We start from the raw sequence: 24,981 nt of genomic DNA on the forward strand, positions 1-24,981 counted from the left end.
TAGAAACTATTATGACACTGCTCTTTAAAATGTTCTAAAATACCTTGAGCTAGCAAATGTTGTACTTTTTAAATTATGATACGAGAGTATGGAGATAAAATTTCTGAGTACGCGGGTAGAGATTTCAAGTTTTCTGGACACGACCCATTTAATAAATTGGTTATATAGGTATTTTGGCGGGCTAACCCAAAAATGACATGAATTTTTATCGTGCGTTTAAACCCGCTAATTTCCCGGATTATTAATTTAATTCTTTAAATATATGTATTCTGTAGATTAAATTACATTCATTTAACTTTATTTAATATGATCATGATGTTCATTACCCATCGTAGTGAGTAAAAGTATTATCGCAACAAAAAAACGAAAAAAAAAGAGGACTTAGAGAAAGAAAAAAAATTTGGTCGAGTTCATGTCATAAAAGTGCGATCAGTTGGATATTAGTCAACAAAACCAATTATATACTTTATTTTAATAAAAATGATCCGTCCTCTTTTTTGGTTAAAAAAGTGATTTTCTGAACGCAAACAACAAATTTTTTAATGAAGAAGAAGTGTGCCACATGAAAGCATAAAAGAAAGGGAAAAAAAAATATATATTGAATATCCGCATGATAGTAAAATATCAAATGGGAATCAAGAAATGTCTTTGTATTAAAAGAAAAAACAAACAAATTTATTTGTAATTGCCTTTTCAAATTCTTTTGGTACACAGGAGGTAGAACAGTATGGCTTATTGGGCTGTGGTCGGACGTCGGGCCAGCCCATTAGTGGAATTGCTCCAAGTAGGGAGGATTGACATGAACCTTGTTTATGGGTCCGGTCAGGTCTGAACACTGATAGTGAAGAAAGGACGTGGCATCATTGGGATCCACATTCATTGCCCCAATCGCTTCTCTCTCTGTAAAAGCCAAAAGGAGAGAGTCTGACTCCAAAACGACGGCGTATCACAATCAAAAGATAACTCTTTGAATTTACAAAGCCCTTTGCTTTATCATCTCAGCATCTTTGCCATACAACACACATATCCCACACTTTTCCACATTCACCTCCCCCCCTTTCGAATAGAGTTCGAGGTCATTAGTCAGTACGGTGAAGTCAACATTGACCTCAGTCACAAATTTGTAAAACGCAATGGGGCTTTGAGCTCCCTCTACAACTTCTTCAAAGACATTATTATTCCACAACACAAACACCTCATACGAATCAATGCTTTCAAACCCCATAGCATCACTGTGTAGATTACACAAAGGATGGTTGACTTCATGGCTTTCACCATTACTAGTTTTGAAGTTGTACTTGCATCCAATCTCCATTTTCCATGGAGCATAGCGTTTGTATGCAACAACAATAGATACAGCGAAACCCAAGAAATCTGTGCTAAACCAATCACGAGGAAGCTCAATCTTTATTGAACATCCCTCACTTTTATGGCTGAACCAATTTGGAATTTCACTCCCAGAACATCTAATGGCAATGGAAGACTCCTATACCATGGATATCATAGTTATTAAACTCGTGAAAAAAAAAGAGCAACTTCTTCAACAGAAGTGAGTTGACTATGTGCACAAAACAGTTTAGAAAGAAAGACAATCTGATATTGTAGATGATGGATGGGTCTAATTAAGTTGCACCTGAGGGTCCAATTAAGCAGTTTAGAAAGAAAGAGAATGGAAAGCAATTGCTGCAATTGCTCTAGTTGACGTGACTTGACTATGTGTCCTGAGGGTCCAATAAAGCAGTTTAGAAAGAAAGAGAATGGAAAGCAATTGCTGCAATTGCTCTACAATTGCTCTACAATTAAGAAGTTTGATGATGTTACAATTGCTGCAATTGCTCTACAATTGCTCTAGCAATTAAAATATTAAAGTTGTAGATATAACATGATGTTGTAAGGCTAACGGCTGAAAGAAACCAGAACCAAAATAAATCAGTTTTTTTATTCCATACCTGATATGATATTTATGCCAGTTTTGATCCGTAAAGAATTTAACGGTCCATGCCATTACACATAATTTGAACGTAGTAGCGCTTTGTTCAATAGATAAACCCCTTCATTTTACTTGGATCTTCCCATTTGAATAACCAACGGAAGAGCTTTTACAAAATTGGTCTGCAACTTTCATCATCTAAAATTGGTGGTTGTTTACTAAACACTGTGAGGAGAGAGGAAAGTGCGAAGGAGAAAGAGGGGTCGATATTGTCCTTGAAGCGTTTTTCTAGTTGACGAAATGCAAGCGCATAATTCCCCTTTTGTTTTCGTACATCTGATGGACTGATGTCGGAAAAAAATGGGTACAACCAGCTGGCCTTTTTTTTCTTTGCAGTCTAGAATATCCACAAGTTCATCCAGACACCAAGTGGAAGAAGAATTTTTTTTTTTTGAGAAAATGATTACCGAAATCGTAGATCTCTCGATTGCTTCGAGGAGGGCAGGCGCAATTTCACCTCCTCTCACAAGCCTGTAATCTATGTAGGTTTTGATTTTCTGCCTACATAAAGCATCATAAAGATGGCTGGTAAAAGTAAGGCGGGTGTCTTCACCTCTGAAGCTTATAAACACATCATACTTTTCTTGAAGAGGGGGCATATCAGTATCAGCAGCAGCAGCAGAAGATGTTAATGATCTGAAGTAGATGTAGAACAGAGTCATGATGAGTATGATGACTATGATGAAAACTTGAAAGAACTCAATAGATTCCATATCTGTTTCTCTGAAGGCACCAGAGCTATAATGAAAGGAAATCTGATATTTGAGATGAAAACTTGAAGAAGAAAGATAATCTGATGATCCAATTAAGCAGTTAAGAAAGAAAGTGAATTGAAAGCAATGCTCTAGTTGACGTGACTTGACTATGTGCACAAAGCTACAAAACGATCCAGGAAAAAGAGAAGTGACATAATTAGGCAAGGAAATTCAAGCATTCATACACTGAAGAAAGGAAATTCAAGCATTCATGCACAAACTTTTGCTTTTGAAGATAAAAAAGCACAAACGATCAGGACCAAGAACTCAACTTTCGTGCATTGAAACCAAGAACTTAAGCATCCTAATGCAAAGCATTTGTGCAGTCAGAAAAGTTTATTGAAGATTTTCTTCCCCTTATAACCAGGACACGCTTTTTGTCTGCAAAGGTAGAAAACTTTAACGTCGTTGATGAAGCATGCGTCAAGGTGACCAGGTTTGTGACGCATAGTGATATCATCATAGTGACGTCATGATTGTGACGCACGACAGGGAACAAGACTAGCATTTGTGCGATGCACCACTGGTATCTCATATTTCTTTTTGCAATTTTTCTTGTGTTTCGCATATATATAAAAGGTATTTCATATGCCCGATTTTTATTTTTTACTTCACTTCGTTCGAAATATTGGTTGTTCCATTCGAGGACGTCAATAATGTCAATATAATATTGGGTAAAGTTAATTATAAGATCTTAAATTTCATGATTTTTATTATAAGACATAAATGGTTTACATACCTTGATGATTAGTCTTCTAAAGTAAACTCAGCTCTTCTCATGGCATCCGTTGTCCCAATCGCTTCTCTCTCTGTAAAGAGTTTGACTCCAAAACGACGGCCAATCACAGCTCTTCTCATGTCCACTGGGCACGCTTTTCTTTTTTCAAAAACCAAAGTCATGACAGCCAGAAGATACATAAAAGGAGGATGAGGACAACATGAACCTGTCTTTCAACTCAAAAGCACCTTGGCCATCCTCAGCCACGAGTCTTGCAAACAGCTCAAATAAAAATGATATTGCACCTCAAACTCAAAACCATTAAGTAATAAATAACAATAATAATAATAATAAAATTGAATTTAAGGATAAACATTCATAATCGCTTGATCGATAAAGCCCTCTGCTTTATCATCTCAGCATCTTTGCCATACAACAGACATATCCCACACTTTTCCACCTCCACCTCACAGGGCTCATTAAAAACACTCTTCAAGTGGAAGTGAACATTGACCTCAGTAACAAGTTCGTAAAACGCAATGGGGCTTGGAGCTCCTTCTACTACTTCTTCAAAGACATGATTATACCACCCCAGAAACACCTCATGTGAATCTCCGCTTTCAAAGAATTTTCCCGGAAGCAGATGAAACAAACGATGGTTGACTTCATGGCTTTCACCATTACTGGTTTTGAAGTTGTACTTGCATCCAATCTCCATATCCCATGGAGTAGAGCTAACAACAAGAGATATAGCGAAACCCAAGAAACCTGTGCTAAACCAATCACGAGGAAGCTCAATCTTTATTGAACATCCCTCACTTTTATGGCTGACCCAATTTGGAATTTCATTCCCAGAACATCTAATGGCAACGAAAGATCTCTTGCGAAAAGATTCCTGTACCATGGATATGGACATCACAGTTATTAAACTCGTGAAAAAAAAAAATAGACAGAATGAGTAAGAAAGACAGAGTGTGTGCGTGCGGTCGAGAGAAAGAAAGATAGAGATAGAGACCTGCTCAGAAAGAGAGAGCATCATCATATATTCTGAATCATGTGATGCTTGTTCAATTTTTCCTTCAATTTTGTCTTCTTTAAACTTTGAAAACGCATTTGCCATTCGAATAATTCTGAGCTGTGCATCACTCATTATGTTGCTTCGTGCATCTTGATCCAACTTTGGGCAACCAGAAAATATATATTTCTCATGAAGCCCCCGAGAAAATATATATTCGCCCCAACCTTGTGTGAGTGCAGTGCTTGAACTTGACACTGTCTTCAGTGACGTGCAACGATGTGCTTCAAGATATCGCAGCAATGGGGGGAGCTCTGGTAAAGATTCAAGGCTCTTGCAATTGCTTAGGCGCAGGCAAGACAACTGAGCAGCTTGTTTGATGCTTGCAGGTATGCTCTTAATTTTGGTCCAACTCAGATTTAACTCTTGTAATGAGGTTAAGCAAAAGAGGTCATCAGGGACAACCTCAAGGTTCTTGCAATTAGTGAGAAAAACTTTTCGAAGCGCAACTAGATTTCCAATTGATGGGGGTACTTCTTTAACCGCTGTACCTGATAACTTAAGAAACGTCAGATGTTCCATAGCCTCCGAGATTTCTGGGAAGTGTTGAAAGTTGGAGCAATCAAAGAGACTAAGTCTCTCCAGATATTTCAACTTCCAAATATACGTCGGGAGACTCACGAGGTTTTTGCAATTGTATAGTATAATTGCCTTTGTCTTCTTGGGAAGCTCCCAAAACTCGTGAAGAGATTCGCAGCCCTCTAGACTAAAAGAACCCGAGAGTTTCAGCTCACAACTGTTGCTTGGAAGACTTTTGAGGTGTCTACAATTTGTAATATCTAAATGAGATATTTTTTCATGAGACCAAACGGATGAAGGCAATTCCTCTATTGCTGTCTCAGATAAATCTAGGAATTCAAGATTGCATGGCATCTCGGGAAGATATTTGAGCTTGTAGCACAGCGCAAGGTCAAGATAAGTAAGCTTGCTAAGACGTTGAAAATACGAAGGAATTTCAACCAAACTTTGACAGCCATTCAGATTTATACGCTCAATTTTTAGACTCCGAGAAAGATTTGGGACTTCAGTTAGATCTTCGCATTGACTAAGACAGATCCATTTTAAGTTCACAGGACCCTGTAACAAAATTAAAGAGAAACGGCAAGATTATGATTACTTTCTGTAGGCCACAAGTTATTCAAGAACTAAAATAGCATATTTAATATAATATACCTCGTCTTCATTCCAAAGTTGCCCCTCAACTTTGCTGTCCTGCAGACTAAGGACAACAAGATTTTGAGCAGAAAATTTTGATGGCAAAGATTTCAAAGGATATCTATACCAGTCAAGACATCTAAGAGAATTGGGAAAATCGAGAGAAACAATTATTGGGTACTTGAAGATACTTGAAATGCCCGACTGATGATGATAATAACCGACACGTAGCCATCTCAGTTGATACATCTTTTCGAAGTTTGCATCTTTCAAGTGTAGGTTTTCAATATCATTCCAGTCAACGGATATGGCTTGAGCAGGTAGAGCTCTCTGACAATCACGAGGAAAATATAAATGTAAATATAATATACAAAAAAAGGTTTAATCAAAATTACATTTATAGGGTTAACTTGACTTGTTTATTGTAAATGTGAATAATTAAACTACCTGGTTATTTATCAACACTTGATAGACATCTTCTGAAATAAACAACCTAGTGCGTTTTTCAATACGTTGTTCTCGAGCAATTGCCCTACCCATTTCTTGCACCAAATCATGCATATCTATCTGTTCATCTGACTGCATACCTAACCGTACTCCTTTTGAAATTGATATAAGAGAGCTATCAATAAGATCATTGATTCCCGCTTCCCCAAAGAAATCACGACTATCTAATAATTCTTTTACATAATACCTCTCATAGCCTTTATGAAAACATGCTATATCAAGAAATATCTCCTTCTCATGTTTTCCTAATCCATCGTAATTTATTCTCAACACTTGATTGATTTCTTCGTTTGGAAATTGTTTCACTTTTTTCCATTGAACTTCCCACTCTTGTTTGCTCTTGCAACGACGGAATGAGGACCCCATAACTTTAAGAGCTAATGGATTGCCCTTAACATAATCCACCACCTCCCTTGACAACTCAGTGTGATCTGTTGTTGGAGACTTGTTTCCAAAAGCATGCGAATGAAAAAGCTCAAAAGCGTCATCAGACCCTAATCCCTCAACATTATATATCTTTTCATGGTCAACTTTTTGCTCAAGTAGGCCTTTATCTCTAGCAGTTATAATGATTCGACTTCCTTGGCAAAACCAATCATGATCACCAACAAGAACTTCTAGTTGTTTCCGAGCATTCACATCATCAAGAACAATGAGCGCCTTCGTACGCCTGAGCCTATCTTGAATATGAGGTGGTATAGATGGAGTGTCGATATTTACACCTTTTTGCTTTAATATCTCACCAACAAGTTTATTTCGCAACTGATGTAGTCCATTCGTTTGTTCTGAGTTCTCCCTGACATTTGCAAGAAAACAACAAACTTCAAATTTAGAGGAGTGCCTGTGAAATACAGCATCAACAAGGGTGGTCTTGCCAATACCACCCATGCCCCAAATACCTACACAGCAAACACCTGGTGAATCCAAGCATAATAACGATTCGATTTGCTGGATGCGGCTTTTGATTCCAACCAGGCCCTTTAAATCACATGAGGATTCATGAATCAATTTTGTCCAAATATCGTCGACAACTTTCTTAACTAAAGCAGCCTCAGCCCTGGCATATATGATCACGGACAAACAAACAGTTAGTTAGTATGTCTGCGAAATGAAATAGTCACAAGAAGAAATCAAAATATAAGTTACAGAATTAGTTACTCTGTTTTTTCTGAATCATCAAACCCAGATAGATTGGCTGCTTTTGTCAACGCATCCCTCCACTTGTGCACCTTGTCGATATTGTCCTTGAAGCGTTTTTCATGTTGACGAAATGCAAGCGCATAATTCCCCTTTTGTTTTCGTACATCTGATGGACTGATGTCGTAAAAAATGGGTACAACCAACTGGCCTTTTTTTTCTTTGCAGTCTAGAATATGCACAAGTTCATCCAGACACCAAGTGGAAGAAGAATATTCTTTGGAGAAAATGATTACCGAAATCGTAGATCTCTCGATTGCTTCAAGGAGGGCAGGCGCAATTTCATCTCCTCTCACAAGCCTGTAATCTATGTAGGTTTCGATTTTCTGCCTACATAAAGCTTCATAAAGATGGCTGGTAAAAGTAAGGCGGGTGTCCTCACCTCTGAAGCTAATAAACACATCATACTTTTCTTGAAGAGGGGGAATATCAGTATCAACAGCAGCAACAGAAGTGGAAGAAGAAGAAGAAGAAGATGTTAATGATCTGAAGTAGATGTAGAACAGAGTCATGATGAATATGATGATTATGATGAAAACTTGAAAGAACTCAATGGAGTCCATATCTGTTTCTCTGAATGCACCAGGAGCTAAAATTAAAGCAATCTGATACTTGAGATGAAATCTTGATGATGGACCTGAGGGTTTAATTAAGTTGCACCCGAGGGTCCAATTAAGCGGTTTAGAAAGAAAGAGAATAGAAAGCAATTGCTCTAGTTGAGACTCGACTATGCGCACAAAGCTACCAAATTATTGCCACAAAAGGATCCAGAAAAAAGACAAGTGAAATAATTAGGCAAGCACTGTCGGTGGACAAAAATTCAAGCATTCACACACTGACGAAAGGAAAGGGCACATGGGAGTGGCAGCACAATGGACCCCCTTATAATCGCTTTACGTACAAACTTTTGCTTTTGAAGATAAAAAAAAGCACAAACGATCAATAGAGATTAAGAGATAAAAAAGTAAAGCGAAGGAGATTTGACCAAGAACTTTCGTGCATTCAAACCAGGAAAATAAAGCATCCTGGAAATTAATAACTCCCTTGAGCCGTCTGTCAACAGAAGAGAAACCCCTCATATCGACTTTGTAGTTCAAAGGGGCACCAAACCACACAGCATTGGCCCAGGGACATAAGAACAACAGGTGCTCAATTGTTTCTTCCTCCACTCCACATATAGGACACACCAGGGACAGGGAGTCAAGAATTTTCCTTCTATAGAGATTCCAACAAGTAGAGATGGCATTATATAATACTCTCCAGAGGAACATTATAATTTTTGGCATAGTCTCAATCTTCCATATACACGCCCAGACCTCTTTTGGAATTGAGTGGGAGGCCGAAACAGTCGCATGGCTTCGATATGAGTGCCGGGAATGAATTCTTGTATATCATGATTTGACTGAGTAGGCACCATTAGTTGTCCAGGGCCACACCACTCTGTCATGTCTCTCAATGTTCGCAATTGTACATACGGTTCAATCAATTCTAGATTCCAAGAATAAGACTCCTTATCCATAATGTCAGAAACTAACTGAGAGGCTGATGGAGGAACAGTTTGCCTAATTTTGATAACCCCTTCATGGGGAGGAGGAAGCCAAATATCCTTCCAAATATTCGTATTTTTTCCATAAAAAATCTGGCAGCGGGAGTCTTTGATCAAAGCTATGGATTTCAAGTTGGGAAATTGGGCCACAATAAGCACTCTGTACCAGTCAATGGACCACACCCATTATTTGTCAATTTGCTTAGTGGGCTTTTTATTTACACCCATACAATTTGATCCCTACACCGAAATAACAAAACCTATTATGAAAATTATACTCTATCTCTAAGATGTTGTAAAATACTTTAATCTAGCAAATGTTGTGCTTTTCAAAATATGATATTCGTGTGGAGATAAAATCGTGGGAACAGAAACTCTTTAAGTTTTCTTTGCTTTAAAGAGTCCTAGAGTCATCAGATTCATAGTCGTACGATGAGTAGCCAAGCCATACGGTGTAGAGCTGCCATGCAAATGCTAGTGCCAAGCATATAGTTAGTTCCCCACGCCAGCCAGCTACCATTGAGAAATGTTATTGCTGCTATTAATGGTTGAGAAATGTTATTGCCATTAATGGTTAAGTATACGGGTTTAGCTCCAAGGCGGATTTGTTATACCACGTAATCTATTCTAGTCAATAACCTTTTCATCTATTGAGCTTGTTTGTTTTGCCTGCTAGGCCTTGGGCTCTCTCTTTAAGAAAATCCAATGTTCATTCTTTGTTCAGATTTTATAACCTTATGTAGGCCCAGGAGGAGAATGAAGTGGATAATGTGGAGATTGCCCAATCAGATTATTTCACATACCAAATTATTGGGTGGATTAAGAAGCTGCAATTAGATTTTTGAGACATAGATGTTGTGCATTCTCCTTGACTAAGTGGAAACATTTCACTACAAATATCAATCACTTTCTTTAAACATCACAAAAACAAAACAAAACTACATAGGCTAGCAAGCTAGAGTTTATAATTCTGGACGCAACAAATATATCATATATTTGACATTGATTTTCAATCACTGAGGCTTGAAGAAGCTCACCTTAATACCAGTATCAATCACAACATAAAGACCAGCCGCAGTCAACATAACACTTAAAATCATCCCCACAACCCCAAGCACCCAGTTAACCCCCCAACTTATGCCGTACTTCTTAGGCTTCTTCATCTTGATCCACATGAAACATGGATAGGCCAATGTCACAGGCAATGAAATCCCTCCTAGCAAACCAGCCACGCTTCCCAGGAAAGGGATGGCCACAGCCATGAAGTAGCATCCATAGGTAAACATGCATCTCACAATGGCCCTCAGCCACCACGGAGCTGGCTTCTTGAACCTCCTGGTGTAATGTGACTCCATCTCGTCGAACATCGGCATGCCGTAGATTTGGAAGGAGCTCAATGCATTGACTATAACGAACAAACTTGCTAGCCCTAAGATGAATTGGGATGTGTCGCGCGCATGGAAGTTGAACAAGGCCACAAACATGCCTCCTTGTGCCGGTATCTGCGAATAAGAAAATATATTAGCATTGTCACAATTAAATGTTCTTTTATGATATATCTAACATGTTATATATTATCAAACTGTTAATTCATACTACATTCAAACATTCGAATAATAATCCGAATTAATAATCTGACAATGTAACATTGGTTTAGGGTATGATATACCTTTTGACCATATGCCCAATAGCCTACAATTGCAAGGGGGAAAAGGCACATTGCTATGAGTGTGTAGGAAATTTGGACACCCCTCCACATGGGCACGCGTGATGGATGTTTTTCACTGGACGGCATTGTGGCCTGTAATTAAGGGAAAACCTCAATTAGTGGAAAATATACAAAAATATTAGTCAGAAGCTTTGTATTAAAGTTGCTTTCTATTGTAGTTGCAGCTTCAATACCATTTGGTCAAAGCCAACATATCATATATGATCATCAGCAAAGACAACTATTTTATTTTTATTTTTTAATAATTTTGGCGCACTCGATTTGATTTGCTTAAAAACTATATTCAACACAATTGTTGAAGTTTCATCTGTCATGCAGACGAAGACCTAATTTGTAGGCACCACAATTAAAATAATTCGTTCACATGGGTAACACTAATTAACAAGATTTGGACGAAAATAAGAATTTAAAAATATCCACTTGTTTGACATTAAGGCCAATATATGCTAAGTTTATAATAAATTCAATCAAAGGAATAAGATGCTATGAATTTCAATATTTTGTTTTCACTCTCTCAATTTATATATATATATTCAATTTGAACTCAGAACTATGTGCCACTAGATCAAATTATCATAGACAAATCCTGTTTCTCATTTAAAAAAACAGAGAGTCGGATTCTAAAATAATTTTCTGTTATTAAGGAAGAGAAAGGTTTTGATAATTAATTAAACAACTATACAATTGAAATTGTGAGATTAATGAACATACCTGGATCTCAAGTATAAGGTTGTGGCCTCTGAAGGCAAAGGCAATCATTCCAAGGGCATTAAGAACATCAAAAAAATGGATGTATTGTTTGTCGGCTTTCAAGGGGTTATAAGACACATCGGGAAGCTTGCCCTTGTCCAGAGACACAACCCAGATCAATGTGGAGTAGCCAATGGCAGAAATGGCACCAACAAGAGACACTCCAGCAATGGAGTTCAAGTTGGGCAGCTGAGAAAGAATCGAAGCTACGACTGTAAACACCAAGTACCACTCCGCTGGTGTTAAGGACTTTACAGTGCATGTTGGTCCACACACAATTTGGAAGAACATCTTTGCTGTTGACCCTCCAAGGACGATCAGAGCCACACACGTGCCGCCCGATAGGTACAGGATTGGGAACAAGGCTAAGAACTGTGCTAGCTTCTCACCTGAGCAAATTGAAGACAAAGATTGCATGGTTTAGTAGAAATTGCTTCCAAATTGTCTCCTATTTCATCCATTTTGTTTAGTTAAATGGGGTGTTTGGGAGTGTTACCGAAAATATTTAAAACCCTTGGAGATGCGTTTGACATAAATAGACAAAAGTGTTTTTGGAAGTTACAAAAGCACTTTTTGGAGAAGAATTTCTAGTTTGGAAACTTTTTGAAAAACCACAGCGAGGTAAGTAAAAGTGTTTTTGCATAATCACTTCCAAACAGGGCTTTTGGGTATTTTAGCTTAAACATATGAAAAATGGTAAGTCTTAATTACCAAAACTTGCATTGCAAAGTTGAATGTATCTGCAATATCGTAGGCCTGTTTCAGCAGATTCATGAAGCTGGACCAGCAAGTATAAAGTGTAAAGTTGCCATATGAATGCCAAAGTCATGCATATAATCCCCCATGTCCTGCAGTAACCAAAACAAATTAACAAAAAGGAAAAAAAAAAGCACCATATAATTAAAGATACTGAAAAATAACTTAACAAGATTTGTTAAATTAATAACATATTAATGGTGACTTACCACCCAAGAGTGGTGAAGGCAACAGGAAGAATAAGGGCTTGAATTCCAATACCAGAACAAAGAGTATGGAAGGCAGCATAGTAAGCGTTGCCATTTCTAGACTCAGTGATTGGAAGCCAAGCATCTTGAGGGTCAAGCCTTGTGAGTTTGAGAGCCCTCCTAACAGGGCTCCCTATTGGAGTCATGAACCGTGGGGTACGAGATTTTGGGGTTAAAGCTTTGGGGGTTTTTAGTGTTATCTGGTCACCACCACCACCACCACCACCATCACCATTGACAGCTGTGGTTGGAGCCGGGATCTGGAGAGGTGGCACCCGAGCCACAGACGCCGCCCGTGACATAGACACCGGAGGATCTTCTATGGTGGCCGCCGGGAGCGGTGTTATTGGGGCGGGGGTTATCTCTTCAATTACTTCAGACATTTTGTTATTTCTTACCACCAGCTAGCTCTTCTAGCTCCTCCTCCCTTAATTTCTCACAACAAGTATAGCCACTCACATTAATTAGTACTATATAGTCTATTTATAGACCTCTATGCAATGACTCATTAGATAAATTTTGGCACTAATTTATCATAAAATTCAGTACAAGTTTTTTGACCTTATACTAATTTATATTTGGGTATTAATCATTGCTCATCCATAGGAAAACAGATAGGACAGAAGTGTTCATATGGTGGAGCAACCTTATTATTCAAACTACATGTTGGCGGCCATAGTTTATCAATTATATAATTAGGTACATTTCACTGTTGTTGGGTCATGACATGCTGTTTTTAAGTTTGGATCAACATTTAAAGCTGCTGGACTTGATTATCATATAATTAAGTTTGCCCTTATCCCTTTTGTTAGTCTCTTGACTTTGGACCAAGTCCATGTTTCATTCGTTTTGGTTAATTGACTTGGAAAACCAAGGCATTAATCTCTCTGGGTCCCTAACTAATGTAAGCCATAAGCTGCTTGCTTTGAGTTGTTATCATCTACTTTGCTAACCAACAATAATGTTCCTAGCTTACATGATTTATTTAAGCAACATGGACAAGCACGTATGAGACAAATTGGAAAAAGAATTAATACATGTGATGCATGAAAATGTAGAAACGATGATTGAAGATTTGGTATAAAATTAGGGACCTTTTTTATAATAAGGGCAAATGGGCATATAAAATTAGGAAAAATTTAAGGAATCTATAACATAATTAAGAAAACTTAATAATAGTTCGGCCCATTGTCACATTATTCTGTGTCCTATGTGTATAGCTATGATCCACAAGTGCTTAATCTAGAGAACTGTTATTGACACTCCGAAAATGTGTTTATAAGAAAGCCACAAAGTAATTATTAGAACATAAATATTAATACCGAGGTTTCTTGGCCCTTTTTTTAGTTTCTTACATGTATTTTTTTTTTTTGCACGTATAGGTACTAAAGTTATTACCTAAGAAAATTAGTTGAATATTCACATCACCTTGATTAGGTTTTCTAGCTAACGTAAATCAGACTATCACACATATCATTTTCCTAAGAACAGTCTGTTTATCAACCTCCTACCAGTTCCAGAGTTGATGAAACGACCTTAACCACCTCTCTAATAATCTAATTAGTGCTAAACACACTTTTCTTTCTCTTTCTTGCATTTTGTCAATGCATGTCTCAGTGGAAACCCATAATAATTTTGTTAAGTACATCCAAATGTTGAGATCAAGATTGTGTCAACTTTCATTTTTCTCTGACCAGATTTTTCACCGCTTTATTTATTTATTTTTATTGAGATAAAGTATCATGTGCATATATATGAGTATGGAATTAGTAAATTTAGATTTGGATTCGGAGTCTTAGTCGACCTAATCACGGAATGCAATTAAGAAAGGAAATTAATTATCCAAAGAAGTTTATTTAGGTTTTAATTTAGAGAAGTGCGTCATACATTGACACGTGTTATCAATGAACTCACATTATTCACCCATTTTATAACAGGTGTATTAAATACCATATGTCAACTTGGCCGCTACACTAAAAAATACTCCAAGTTAGACAATCTACTTTAACTAGTCTTAGTCTGGTCCTCTACATAAACAACTATCATACCTTTGGTAATTAAAGTACTAAAAAGAACTCTTAATTTAATCGTATTCACGGAGAAAAGTCATTTCTTCTTGGTATGTTATCTTCATATTATATATGATTATATAGTTTTAGTAGAGGAGCATTTACTCCATATCCATAGAAGGAAAGTTCCATTCTCTCTTCTCATAGAGACGGATCCGCGGCCCATTACTAGCAATATTGATATTGTCCTTAACTTAAGTACCCTCATATATGACAGGTGTGAGATTTCATGTTCTTCAACACTCGTATTCTCTCTCAAATTCTCAATCGCAACTGTGATGTTGTTTGTGCAAACTGAAGTGCCATAGTCTGAAGTTCGTATATGATGCCCAAGACATAAAAACTGGTTAATTAATTAAAATATTGAGCAAACAATTTTACTAGAAATATAGATGAAATCTTGGACAATATTCCAAATTGAAATTACAGTCAAACTGTTGAATATTCAATAGATTAGAGCAACACGCTTGGTTTTCTTATTTATTTGTTTTCACAATTTCGGTTTTCACATGTAAGAAACTTTGTTTAATTTGTTCTTCAGAATAAAAATAAATAAATAAATCTTTGTTTAACTTGTTAAATTAGAATCAGGTGACGCTAGAGAAAGAAAGTTCTATATTGCCGGCTACATAAGCTCAATCATACGACACCAGACTGTATAGCTAGCCCACATATTTATTTATTGCACTGCAAGTGGTCACAATATAAATTAATAGGGCAGCCCTAGTTGCAGGCCAAATTAGATGCTTCAGAAAACGACGTGTAGTCATCACAGGCTTGATATTTAGGCAATCTTTTTTTTTGGGGTGGGGGGGGGTGGGGGGTCTGAATATTTAGGAGGCCAACTTTTCTGTATATGTTGTTGAGTCTGTGACCTGTTGTGAAAGAAGGATCTTCAGTTGACCCTAATTCTTCGGAATTAGAATAATAGGAAGGAAGTAAGCATATTGAAGAAATCAATGGCGATCGTGTACATGATAATTAAAGACTCAGAATATTTGAACGACGGCCATTGTTATGTACCTATGGCTCACAAAGGTGTTCTTGTGATATTTGGGATTAATCAAAGTCTTTTATTATTTTGGTGGAGAGGGAATCAAAAGTCTTTGGCATGTGAACAAACCCCAACTAATCAATCCCTATTGGTTTAGATTCTTGTTACTCTAACCTCAACCAATTTCATTATTAGTTTAATTATTTAGGACTCTTCCTCAAATATGATGCTCTTAATCGAGACAGATTCTAAAAAAAACATGTGTACAACTATTCGTATTGATTGTACCGTTATATACAATAATTTCTCGGTTAATGATAAGTATCCGACCCAAATGAAGTTGGGCTACTCATCCTAGTCGGAAAGCAATCCGGGCAAAAACAAAAACAAAAGCTTTATTCTTTTCTTTTAAAAAACAAAAACAAAAACACACGAATGAAAAGCTTCATTCCAAATATATAGGAGGCACTAAGAACTTTGTTCTAGCTAAAGACCCTCGAGCTTCAGTCCACAGTCTACTACCAAAGACCCGACAAAACAAAGAAGAGATGAAAAGAAATGTTGCGACAATGTTATATATGTTGGCTTGAGGGGAGACCAAACCAAATGCGTTTGGTTGCACATTTGGATTACATGGTGTGTAAAACTATATATTTATTTTATGAATCTACCCCAACTTTTTCCTTCACCTCACAAATTTTGATATATAATATTATATGACAGAAATCTGCATTAAAAAATCACTGAAATCTTACAACTAAACAAGAAATATTGGATGCCCGTTTAGTGAGGTGTTTTGCTGCTTTCTCGGCATTCTTTATGCTTCTAATAGAATTCACAACTTGTTGGTTGGACATCGCCTTCTACATTCCATGACTAGCCAACACAAGGAACTCTATGTCGTCATCTATCATCTCTGCCACCAAATGGAAAAACTCTTGAAGATAAAAAATTGTCCGGCTCTGTTATGATATTATTAAATAGATGAGATTGCAAATATGCAGGAATTTCATGGCCCTCATAGCCGTCAAATATGGCAAATAATCCTACCTCTTGCTCACCAATCTTCCTAGTCTCTGCAACAACATAGTCTTCCGTAGGATGCTCGTGTAATCCATTTACCAAGTGGAAGCCATATGCTACACTTACATTATTTGTGTAATTTGATATCTTACTCTTCTCTTTTCCAGCATTAGGAATATCTGATAATACTGTATACTTTTCTCTGACTGGATCTGGCGATGAAATTTTACTTAATCCAACATTATTTCTTGAGTTAGAACCGAATCCCATCTTTTTCTTCACCATTAATTTGAAAATTTTTACTAATAACAGTTCTAGTTTTAAAATCTTCACTAGAATTAGAAGCAAATGAAGATAAAATTCGGTGAGGGTGTGGAGAGAAATAGAGAGGATTATGAACCACCGATAGTAATATAATACACACAGCCAAACATTAACATCATCATTATCATCACTACTACTTCTTTCCTAGCATTTCTTATCATGGCTTCACGCTTAATTCATTATTTACAAGTAAATATGGGAAAATGCCATTTATAAGGAAATTAAGAATTTTTTTTATTTAGCTAATTTTTCCATAGTTATTAGGAGGCATTAGTGTTTGATTAAAGCACTAGCTTAATTTTATATCAACTGGTATGCTATGAAATTGATGTAATTCATAGTTAAGCGGCTTTTTTCCTTTCTTGAGAAGGATTCGCCTTAGCTTTTGATTGAGTTTATTCACTATTTATGTATGTGTTCTTGAGTTGGAAAAGCTAATTGCAATGATGGGATTATCGTAATTAATTAAGTAAAAGTTTATTTCATACTTGAGGTGACTTTTGGTGTTGTATTTCGGCTATATATGATTTTATTGAAATGATTAAATTATTTATTTATTTTTTAAAAAAAGCTTGACTCGGTGACTGCATGGTTCCCATATTCAGTCAAACAATACACGTATCATTTAGCTACATTGTCAAGGTGCCACGAGAATTCGAACTTGAGAAAAAGTAAAATTATGCTTATTTTTCGTTTGATGAAAAGTTATGTTTTTGTTAATCCTGACTTGAAAATGGTTGAGCGAGTTTGGATCTTGGTTACTGAATTTTGGCTTCCTCAAGCCCACATTGCCATTGGAAGACTTTTTATCTGTTTAGGGCCTTAAAAAAAACGAAGACACAGAAAATGTCAATAAACTCTCTTAATACGTGGACCTCTAGGAAAGGCTTATCCTCTCTCTTCTCTCCAACGTATATAAGCGCCCATTTGAAATTCAGAGCGCAACGACATTTGCAGGGACAGCCATGGAAAGCTTGAAGCTTCCACAGTCTTTATTCAGTAGCCATGGAGGGAAAGCTATTGTTCCACTTCCCACCTCAAGGTTATTGCCCAAGTCGACTTTCCTCATCTACCCAAATCGCAAATTGGCCCTGTCCACTGGTACTTTCTTCTCCAACTCTACTGCTTTACTCTTTTGCTTCCAACTCATAGCTTTGCAGAGCAATTACTGAGCTATTAGCTGCTATTTGGTTCTTAGAAGAAAACCCAATTGACGCTTGACGCCAATTTTGAATTCCTTACTTGTAGCTTGGTCTGTGTAACTTTCTATTAGCTCTTTTACAATGGAGTTTTTTTTTTCATCTTCATTTTGTTCTCCCATTTTTCTGGGTCCAAGTTTGTCTTTTGATATTCAACCTCAAATTTGCTGTATGTCACCAAAATCTATTTATTATTTGATGTAAAATTTCGTTTGCACCCACTTAAGTTTTGTATAAACTTTGTTTTATTGAAATCTTCCTATTGAATTCTACTGTTTGGTGTCGTACAAAATCCCCTAATCATTCTAGGGTTTTCTGCGGTCCCAAATTAGCTTTTATCAGATATCCGGACTTGTGACATTCGTTTCGGATGCTATACAACCCAACTCCTTTTCTACATAAGGATTTGAGTGCCAATATGCTACCTTTTCCGGAGCCTATAATATGCCTATGACTCATATGGAGCCTATAATATTCCTGAAAGTTGTAAAAGGAAAACAATTCTTGTTCATCAATAATAAGAGTTCTCACTAAGTTCACATAATAGTGGTGCTAGATTTCACTAAGTTGATTTCTTATTATTGCATGATGCCAATTTGATTTACCGTATTTTGTACTTCGGAAATTGCTTTCCTATTGTATACATTTTCAGGGTTTACCAGTTTGTACTATAAATACCTCCATATTGGAGAAGAATATACATCTGAAAATTATTCCCATATACTTTGTTCCTGCACTAGTTTCTGAACATCGATTTTCTTGTGAATTTTTTTCAGATTTTGTTACCACAGCAACTGTGGCCCTCTTGTCTGCCAATATCTTTCCCTGCAGGCACTGTGTTGTAAAACAAATTCGGAGCATGCAGTTTACCACTAGAAGTACATCAGGTAGCTGTGGCTACTTGTATGAATTTGGTTTAAGAGTTTATTGTTTTATCTTCGTAGGATATTGTTTTTACTGCATTGCTTTTCAGCATCTGTACAGTCTACAGCTGATGAATTGATGGAGGGTAAGTCCAAGGATCTCCCTGTGAGCGGGGATTCCATACGCCGTCGGTTTATCGATTTTTATGCTTCCCGTGGTCACAAAGTTCTTCCAAGTGCTTCTCTTGTACCAGATGATCCCACAGTTCTACTGACAATTGCAGGAATGCTCCAATTTAAGCCCATATTCCTTGGTCAGGTATGACACAGACTTTCTAGAAACCTGTCATGATGATACAGTTAAAGAGAATCTCTAGATTTCCTAATGGTACTCAGTGATCCTGTTCAGGTTCCCAGACAAGTCCCCCGAGCTACAACTGCACAAAGATGCATACGTACAAATGATGTGGAGAATGTGGGCCGAACAAGTCGACATCATACATTCTTTGAGATGCTTGGAAATTTCAGTTTTGGAGATTACTTCAAGAAAGAAGCAATCCGATGGGCATGGGAGCTTTCAACTGTAGAGTATGCAAGAGTTTATGTTGTTTATCAATCATTCATTAATGTGAATTTATAATTTCTGGTTATTGTTTGAAGCATGATCGCTGTTCTCATTAAAACAATCATTCTAAGAATGGTAGTTAACCATGATTCACCTAATTCACTATATAGATATGGCATCCATGCTGCTGTTTGCATACGAAAGCTCCAAAGAATCTTATCTGAAGTCCTTAAAAAAATTATCTTTCTTATTTGAACCTTAGGAAATTCTCTATAAGAAAAGCCCAGTCTTTTATGAAACTGTAACTTTCCTTTTTGTTTTTACATATTTTTATTCATTTATCCGTCTTAGTATCAGTTACTTTTTTATTAATTTATACTCTTGCTATTCATGAAAACATAACATCTGCACACCTGTTTTTTCATTCAGATTTGGGTTACCAGCTGACAGATTATGGATTAGTGTCTTTGAAGATGATAATGAAGCTTTTGAAATCTGGCATGATGAGGTTGGCCAAAAATGAGGTCACCAATAATTGCTTTTAGTTTTACATACATTTATCTTGTTAGGTGTTTTCTGCTCATTCATTTTCTCTTTATTAGCTATACCCATGTACATAATGCATGTATCTTAAAGTGCTTTCCCCCCCCCCCTCCCAACATGATGTGATAAATCTCCTTGTGATTGTGAACATTTCATTGTTTCTGGTGGGTCTTTTCACAAGTTTTTTTAAAAAACCTTTATGCCTATATCCTGTATCTTCTTATGAGAAGGACATCCTTCTGTGTCTTTGCAATGTGCTCTTAGCATCCCAATCACAGATATCATATGAGACTTTATGTTTTTTCTCCTCTACTAACTGTTCAAGTGTATCTCTAGTTCTATAACTGATGTTAAGTAAAATAGTGTAAGAATGGAATGTAACATATCATGGCTTTTGCTTCAGATGGGTGTTCCTGTTGAGCGTATAAAGAGAATGGGTGAAGATGACAACTTTTGGACTAGTGGAGTTACTGGTCCTTGCGGTCCATGCTCTGAGATTTATTATGATTTCCATCCTGAGAGGGGATATTCTGATACTGTATGTATATGGTTTTCAAAATTTTCTTTAAGAGGGGAGAGGGTTACAGCAATGCTTTTTCCTTTTTTCACATTTCGGATTAATTTAATTTTCAGGATCTCAATGATGATACCAGGTTTATAGAGTTTTACAATTTAGTTTTTATGGAATTCAACAAGAAGGATGATGGTTCACTTGAACCCTTGAAACAGAAGAATATAGATACTGGGCTTGGCCTGGAGCGTATGGCTCGCATCCTTCAGAAGGTATCAATTTCATTTGCCAGTTTTACAAGATAATGAATTTAAATTTCTATGCAAAATTAGTACTTCCACAAGAAAACTTACGGAGCTTGTTGTTAAGCACAGCATGCATTGATTGCAACACAAGTATCATATGAGTTTGTTCAATAATTATTAATTAAGTAATGTTTTTCTTGCAGGTTTCAAACAACTATGAAACTGACTTGATCTATCCAATTATAGAAAAGACCTCAGAATTGGCAAAAGTACCATACGGCCTAGCTGATGATCATTCAAAATTGAACCTCAAAGTATGCCCTTCTTTAAGAAACTTCAATTTCTGTTAAATTTGTATTTCAACCAACACATTGGTAGGATTGTTCATGTAAGTTTTTCTATTTCAGATTATTGGAGATCACTTGCGTGCAATTGTATATCTCATATCGGATGGTGTTGTTCCATCAAATATTGGGAGAGGTTATGTCGTTCGACGGCTTATTAGAAGGGCTGTTCGTACTGGTAGGATGCTGGGTATAAAGGGGGACGGTCAGGGGAACCTTGAAGGAGCATTTTTACCTGTCATTGCAGGGAAAGTAATAGAGTTGAGCGCCCACATAAATCCGGATGTAAAAGATAGAACACCTCGCATTCTTGAGGAGTTGAAAAGGGAAGAACTTAAATTTGTGCAGACATTGGAGAGAGGAGAAAAATATCTTGACCAAATGCTAGTTGAGGCATTATTAAGTGCAAAAGCAAGTGGGACAGTACCCCGCTTGTCAGGAAAAGATGCATTTCTTTTGTATGATACATATGGGTTTCCTGTCGAAATAACAGCAGAGGTGGCTGAAGAGCGTGGTGTAAGTATAGATATGACTGGTTTTGATATTGAAATGGAAAACCAAAGGCGTCAATCTCAGGCTGCACACAGTGCTGTTAAACTTGCCATGGGAAATAGTGCAGATCTTACAAAAGATGTTCCAGACACCAAATTTATTGGATATGAAACCCTTTCAGCAACAGCCGTAGTGGAAAGTCTTATAGTGAATGGGAACCCTGTCCTACAGGTTTCTGAGGGAAGTGAAGTAGAAGTATTGCTGAACAGGACTCCATTTTATGCAGAATCAGGTGGTCAAATTGGAGATCATGGATTTTTATATGTCCCACAAGGTGAAAACCAACATAAGGCTGTTATGGAGATAATAGACGTCCAAAAATCTATGGGTAACATATTTGTTCATAAGGGTACAATCAGAGAGGGAGTTCTAGAAGTTGGCAGAGAAGTGGAAGCAGCAGTGGATGCAAAACTAAGGCAGCGGGCTAGGGTACGAACATATAGAAGCTATCTATAGATTCTGATATCTATTTATTCATGCTCACAAGCTGAATTAATTGCAACTAGAAAAGTCAAAATATATGTATGTATTACACGGTATTCACTAATCAATTAGAATGTATTTTGTAAAACTCTGCAGGTTCATCATACTGCTACTCACTTGCTGCAATCTGCACTTAAGAAAGTTATAGGTCAGGAAACATCACAAGCTGGTTCGTTGGTGGCTTTTGAGCGTCTAAGATTTGATTTCAACTTCCATCGACCACTTATTGACAATGAGCTTGCAGAAATTGAAAGGCTTGTTAATAAATGGGTTGGAGATGCAGCACCACTTCAAACTAAAGTGATGCCTCTTACTGAGGCCAAAGGAGCAGGGGCTATAGCAATGTTTGGAGAAAAATATGGTGAAGAGGTATGCATGTCTTTGGATTATGACCATTGTTGTAACTTCTTTATGTTACTACTTTTTCTCAAATACTAAATCTGCTTCAAACCTTCTATTGATCCCAAAAGCAATTTGTTTACGTTAACACACTCGAATATTAAATTGGTTGGGGAGTTTTTCTCTTAATTATGACCTGCTGTAGGTACGGGTTGTAGAGGTACCTGGCGTATCCATGGAACTTTGTGGTGGGACCCATGTGAGCAATACTTCTGAAATACGTGGCTTCAAAATAATTTCAGAACAGGGAATTGCATCTGGAATCAGGCGTATAGAAGCAGTGGCAGGTGATGCCTTTATTGAATATGTCAATGCCAGAGATTATCATATGAAACAGCTATGTTCCACCCTCAAAGTACGTTTTCTTTTACTCTTTCGCATCTGCTACTTATTTAATTTAGTTTCCACTGTGGCTTGTGGTTACAGGTTTTTGTTTTTGTTCTCTCTTTTTCATTTCCCATTCCCTTTTCTTTTTCAATTTTCAAATGCTTTGAATGAATGGAACTGGGATTTTTATCGTGTAATGTTGCCTTTGTGAAGGTGAAAGCTGAAGAAGTAACAACCAGAGTAGAAAATCTCTTAGAGGAGTTACGGATAACGAGAAATGAAGCTTCTACCTTGCGTGAAAAAGCAGCAGTTTACAAAGCATCAATAATGGCAACCAAAGCGATTTCTGTGGGAACTTCAGAAAAATTTAGGTACAAATCTGCCAACATGTTTACTTGGGCATTGTAAATATATCGCCATTTATCAAATAAGCACCATCTTTCTCAGGGATTTTAACTAGTCCTTCTCTGAATCACCTACCTATAAACGATAAGAAACTCATAATTTATTTACTGAAGTCTGCATTATAGCCCAAGAAATCTCATAACTCTGAGAAAGTATTAACTGAGTTCTATTTTTACATGATCCTCACCTTATATTTTAACCTATTTGGTTTTGCACCAACATGTAATACTGCCTTGTATTATTTGCTTATATGTTCTTGCTCTTAATACTGAACATACCTTCTTTTTTCTGAATTTTTTTTATAATTAATTTTGGTTGTTGCTCTTTTTGGGAAAAATATCATATCACAGGGTACTAGTTGAATCCATGGAAGATACTGATGCTGATTCACTAAAAAAAGCAGCCGAATATCTGATAGAGACACTAGAAGATCCAGCAGCTGTAATTCTGGGCTCTTGTCCAGGTGCTGACAAGGTAAGTTTGGTTGCTGCATTCACCCCAGGGGTTGTTCAATTAGGAATACAAGCAGGGAAGTTCATAGGACCTATAGCTAAGTTGTGCGGCGGTGGAGGGGGTGGAAGACCCAACTTTGCTCAGGCAGGAGGGAGGAAGCCTGAGAATTTGTCCAATGCACTTGAAAAAGCTCAGTCCGAGATCATCTCAGTCCTCTCTGAAAAGGCAAAGTGATACCTATGAAGAGTTTCTCATGTTGACTTGCAAGATCACAGAGGAGAAGGCAATGATCCTTGTTTTGAGTTGATAAACAATACATCTAATTGGTATGGGAAGGGGAAGAAGTAAATATTGTAGAGCTTGAATAGGAAAGAAGTCATTAGATCAAGCTATTCAATTCCAATTATAAGTTACACATTTGCTTAGGAAATAAAAAGATTTGAGTCTCATTTTGTTTACTTAGCTAAGCCACCCGTTTAATTATGTACCTTTTATTTCATCAGTAATGAACAAAAATAACCAGGACATCCAAACGCCAACTCTTAGTCCAGAGGTACTTCTCAAAAGAAGTCTCTCGACTTCCCCATTTCCGTTAATAAAAGATAATGGTCCAAATGTTTTTTTTTTCCCTATATAAACCCTCCACTTTCAAATTCCAATTCTGTTCCCAATCATCCAATATCATGGTTGATTGTCTCGTGCAGGATATGAACATTTGCAGGGACCAAGAAGGTTTTTCAGATTATCATGTAATTAAAACAAGTTGTGCACGAAGTTATTAATGCTGAATTATCATACAGGACACATGACTTAATTTTCATTATTTTTGGATTTGTTTGAGATTTGGCAAGAGGTTTAACGGACAACCAGCTAATTATATATAATTGGAACCTAAATCGCATATATTTTTTAGTTCAATTTCTTGCAACCATCTGATTTGCATTTGATGACCTTCTTCAGCTATTTACTCCACATGGGGCAAATAAAGATCCCTTACACCCCCAATAAATCCGCAACTTTGCTTGATTTTCTTCACATGGTTTATGATTTTGCAGAGTTGTGCCAAAAAAATTACAAGAAAATTTGAAGCATCATTTTCTTTTGTTGTTTTGGTAAATTAGAAGCACCACAGCTGGAAGCTGGAAACGAGAGCTTTCAATTGATGGTGGTGGACAGTGAGAGTCCATCGTTGCAGAGTTGTAGTAGGTGAAGAAATAATGATAAATGATGATGCAAAATGCAGCTGTTTCTTGAAA

At 37.0% G+C, this 24,981-nt stretch overlaps 3 protein-coding genes and 1 pseudogene across 3 annotated transcripts; 1 reads left to right on the plus strand and 3 right to left on the minus strand.

Moving 5' to 3' along the window:
• Window positions 1-702: 702 nt before the first annotated feature.
• On the minus strand, window positions 703-8,505 carry LOC110746006 (disease resistance-like protein DSC1). Its single transcript, XM_088245263.1, has 6 exons — window positions 7,359-8,505; window positions 6,141-7,257; window positions 5,712-6,023; window positions 4,479-5,615; window positions 4,232-4,358; window positions 703-1,374 (listed from the first exon to the last, which is right to left on the minus strand). The coding sequence occupies exons 1-6, from the start codon at window positions 7,958-7,960 to the stop codon at window positions 974-976; spliced, it is 3,696 nt and encodes a 1,231-aa protein (XP_088101389.1). The 5' UTR covers window positions 7,961-8,505; the 3' UTR covers window positions 703-973.
• Window positions 1,905-3,843, minus strand: LOC148292615 (disease resistance protein RPV1-like; annotated as a pseudogene).
• Window positions 8,506-9,781: 1,276 nt separating the features above from the next.
• Window positions 9,782-12,948, minus strand: LOC110751661 (lysine histidine transporter-like 8). The gene is made up of 5 exons (XM_088245262.1): window positions 12,388-12,948; window positions 12,134-12,270; window positions 11,384-11,811; window positions 10,613-10,744; window positions 9,782-10,445 (listed from the first exon to the last, which is right to left on the minus strand). The coding sequence occupies exons 1-5, from the start codon at window positions 12,807-12,809 to the stop codon at window positions 9,957-9,959; spliced, it is 1,608 nt and encodes a 535-aa protein (XP_088101388.1). The 5' UTR covers window positions 12,810-12,948; the 3' UTR covers window positions 9,782-9,956.
• Window positions 12,949-17,744: 4,796 nt separating this feature from the next.
• Window positions 17,745-24,187, plus strand: EMB1030 (Alanyl-tRNA synthetase, class IIc). The gene is made up of 13 exons (XM_021952174.2): window positions 17,745-17,937; window positions 18,812-18,922; window positions 19,009-19,217; window positions 19,308-19,486; window positions 19,893-19,971; window positions 20,410-20,544; window positions 20,640-20,789; window positions 20,966-21,076; window positions 21,170-22,087; window positions 22,238-22,510; window positions 22,686-22,895; window positions 23,081-23,238; window positions 23,623-24,187. The coding sequence occupies exons 1-13, from the start codon at window positions 17,802-17,804 to the stop codon at window positions 23,957-23,959; spliced, it is 3,006 nt and encodes a 1,001-aa protein (XP_021807866.2). The 5' UTR covers window positions 17,745-17,801; the 3' UTR covers window positions 23,960-24,187.
• Window positions 24,188-24,981: the final 794 nt, after the last annotated feature.

This window comes from Prunus avium, chromosome 8, assembly GCF_965620075.1.
Source record: "Prunus avium chromosome 8, drPruAviu1.hap1.1, whole genome shotgun sequence".
Lineage (NCBI taxonomy): Eukaryota > Viridiplantae > Streptophyta > Magnoliopsida > Rosales > Rosaceae > Prunus > Prunus avium.